At 50.2% G+C, this 3,518-nt stretch overlaps 1 protein-coding gene across 1 annotated transcript in view; it reads left to right on the top strand.

Moving 5' to 3' along the window:
* Window positions 1-3,288, top strand: part of S100A2 (S100 calcium binding protein A2) — a 3,738-nt gene extending 450 nt beyond the window's left edge. Inside the window, exons 2-3 of the mRNA XM_004714733.2 lie at window positions 982-1,129; window positions 3,064-3,288. Coding sequence (XP_004714790.1) covers window positions 989-1,129; window positions 3,064-3,207 — 285 coding nt within the window. The 5' untranslated portion in view covers window positions 982-988 and the 3' untranslated portion in view covers window positions 3,208-3,288. The remainder of the gene's footprint in view (window positions 1-981; window positions 1,130-3,063) is intronic.
* The last annotated feature ends 230 nt before the right edge of the window (window positions 3,289-3,518 follow it).

Here is a 3,518-nt window from a genome sequence, read left to right as displayed (position 1 = left end):
GCTGATTTTATTTTCCCTTCAAAATCCTGGATTCTACCAGGGCTGAAGGACACAGCCAGGGATCTCAAACGCTCGGCCCTGCTGGGGCTTGGCCCTGAGTAGTCACACAGGTCTGCCCACTTGCTGTCCGCTCCTGTCTTGGGGAAGGTAGGGCTGCCAGGAGGGGCCAGGGCTTTCCCTGCCTCAGGCACCAGCTTCTCTGACCTCACCCTGGGACCTAGCCAACCTCCCAGGACAGTCTGAGCAAGCTCAGAGGCAGGGGCTTGGAAAAGACAACCCCCAGGCCTGTCCATGCATCTGTTCCCAGACTGTCCTGAACCCAGGGCTCTGGATGTGTCATTTCTTTGGCTCCAATCCCAAGAGATAGCCAGGAACCTTCCTGGTGGAGAGGGTGCTGGGTTGGTCTTCCCTACGCAACTTGCCCGGTCTGCATAGAGAGGTCTCTGAGGCCCAGGGGGCCTCCAGTGTCACCAGAAGGTAGAGTTCCCATCCTCTGAAAGCCCCTCCCCATCCCAGGGAGAAGACAGCCCTGTCTCATGAGAGTTAGAGGAGGGGGAGATACCTCTGCCTTTCGGAGGACCTAGTCTGAGGAGGAAAAGGAGTCCAAGCCAACCCAGAGGGGCCACCACTGTTGCTAGGCAGCCCAGGGAGCCCCACCAACTAGCCACAGAGATGTCCACAGACCCCAGAGCTTGTCCTGGGGGAGAATTGCATGGAGAGGACTCAAGATAGGGACACTATCATTTCCCTTTCTACAGAGACCATTGAGATGAGGTGGTGGTGGGCAGGGATGAGGCCCTGGCTGCGGTGAGCCTCTGACTCCCTGGGAAGCGGAGGGTTTGGTCCTGCCTTCAAGGAGCTGCTGTCCACATGGGAGAGGCAGCCCTGCCTGCCTGCTCAGAAAGGAGTCCCAGCGAAGAAATGGGTCCTGCATGGTGGGTGGCGGTAGCCTCCAGAACCTAACGCATCTTGTGGCCCTAGATCCACGATGTCCAGTCCCCTGGAGCAAGCACTGTGTGTGATCGTCACCACCTTCCACAAGTACTCAGGCAGAGAAGGCAACAAGTTCAAGCTGAGCAAAGGGGAGATGAAGGAACTTCTGCACAAGGAGCTGCCCAGCTTTGTAGGGGTGAGTGGGACAGGCCTGGGTGGGAGAACCCCCTCAGGGCTTGGGATGTGGAGATGGAGCCCTGAATATATCTCTTCTCGACCTCCCCTCCTCACCCTCATGTGGATGCAGACACCAGGGTGAGACCAAGACCTCTCTCCAATCACCTTCTGTTCCATGACCCCATGGTAGTGGGTGTGAAGGGCCAGGAATCAGTGGTTCTGCTAATGACTCTTCTCTGTGGCTTTCTAGAGAATCGAGGTGCTGGTAGGGTCCTCAAAGTCCACCTGTCTAATCTCACTGTTATCTTGAGCAATCCAGAACTCAGAGAGGTGAAATAGTTACCCTAAGGGCACACAGCTTGCTCTTTCTCTGTCTTCTCCTAGTTAGGTGCCGAGTCAAGGCATGTAGGGCGAGGGGGGTGGGAAGGAATTCCAGTTACGATGTGCACTGTGACAATTTTGAAGAAAGATGCAGTCAACTCTCCATTTGACTCTCACCACACCAATGCATTCATAATCCCAAAGTCGGGGCTCAGGCTTGGAGCCCAGGAGGCTTGTCATTCTTTGCTTAAAGTCGTATTTTGCTTAAAGTCTTCTAATGCGGTTTCATTTTAGCTTGTGTTAAAAAGTTTGCCTTTTCATTGGAAATCATAAAATCGAAGATCGGAGGAGGGAATGGTATTAGAGCATAATCATGAACACCCAGTGTTCCAAGGGCTATAGATGACAGTGAAAGCCTAAATCCATTTGCAGGGTCCCCACAGGGATTAAGCCTCTGACGAATTCCCTCTGACCACAGACCTGTGATGTGAACGACCTTGCCCTCAGACAGAGTACAGTGGAAAATATATTACTGCAGGTGTCCTTTAGGCTAAAAATATACACCTTATCATTTGAGCTCCCTTTTGACCCATTTAAAATTTGTACTAGTCTTTAGCATTTTCTGCTTTCTTTTCTATTAAGGTTTTTCTCTGTTTTATTTTGTTATTGTTGTTTTGTATTTTCATTTTGGTATATGAGATCCAGGATAAGTAAATCTCTAGACAGCAACTGGATCCATAGTTTCTTAGGGGTACTGCAGGGGAGGTTGGAGGAAATAGGGGCCTAAGAACAATGAGTACACGAAAAAAGAAAATGTTCTAAAACCTATTGCGGTGACGATCAAACAACTCTTTTTAATATGACTTAAATATAGAATTGTATGATATGTAAATTGTATATCAACAATGCTGTTTTAAAAGTTTGCCTTTCGATACATGCCACAATATGGGTGAACCTCAGAAACATTGGGCTGAGCAAAAGAAATTAATTTCGAAAGGACAACTACTGTAAGATCTCACTTCTATGAGATAAGCAAATATGAGGGAGGGAGAAGGGAGGTGGGGAAACTTTGACTGAGGGCCATTGAATGCATGTGAATGAATGGTGGCGGAATATTTTTCGAAAAGGATAACGATGATGGTGGTACACATGGCAAAGTATAGCCAGTGCCGTTGAATTGTGAGTGTGGAAGTTGTATTGGTGCATGTTTCGGTGGATACAGCCTCACCACAATGCAGCACATGCTCTCATAGAGCTTGTCTTTGCTGATTTCACCCTGCTGGTGAGGGGGGCCATGGAGACCCCAGAAAACTAGTTCTCTCATCAGTGTAGTGGAAGGAATGATACCTATTCCTTAGAGTCCTACGAAGACTGGAGCTGATATTGAACTTGGGGAAGTGCCCGGCATGCTCCCCACACCCAGCAAGGTAGGGTCGGACACTCTCACCAATGAATGTCTACATGGCCCTACTCACTCAGCCTTTTAGTAGTAGCTCCTTGGGGCACCTTGCCCACCGCTTACCCAACAGTCCAGTGGAGAGGGAGCTGGACACTGGCCAGTGTCTGTGGGTGTTTGGGGCCTAGGGGCAGGGGCGAGGGCTGGCTTGATGACCATGTTCTCTCGTGCTCCAGGAGGAGGTTGATGAGGAGGGACTGAAGAAGCTGATGGGCAACCTTGATGAGAACAGCGATCAGGAGGTGGACTTCCAGGAATACTCCGTGTTTTTGGCCCTCATCTCTATGATGTGCAATGACTTCTTCCAGGAGCAGCCCTGAAGCAGCACTTGGCTCCCTGACCATGGGTCTTTTGGGCCCAAGAGGACTCTCTCACCATTCAGTTTTGTACTCAATAAATAAACACCCCTTTTGAAGATAATGCGGAGTGACGTGGCGTAGCCTCGCTGGCTCAGTTGGAATGCTAGCGCAATAAACGGCTGCTCGGTGTGGTTTCTTTTGGTCTTGAGACTTACCAACAGTACATCCAACAGACGATGGGGGAGACCAAGATAGACAACTGCCATAGACACGTCCCATCCATTAGAAAGAGGGAAGCATGCATTGGAGGTGCAAAGTGCCATCGGCCCACA

This window comes from Echinops telfairi, unplaced genomic scaffold (genome assembly GCF_000313985.2).
Source record: "Echinops telfairi isolate 266 unplaced genomic scaffold, ASM31398v2 ScPeMD7_7425;HRSCAF=8463, whole genome shotgun sequence".
NCBI lineage: Eukaryota > Metazoa > Chordata > Mammalia > Afrosoricida > Tenrecidae > Echinops > Echinops telfairi.
The sequence above is the reverse complement of the archived record's forward strand: the minus strand, read 5'-3'. Positions and strand labels throughout refer to the sequence as shown.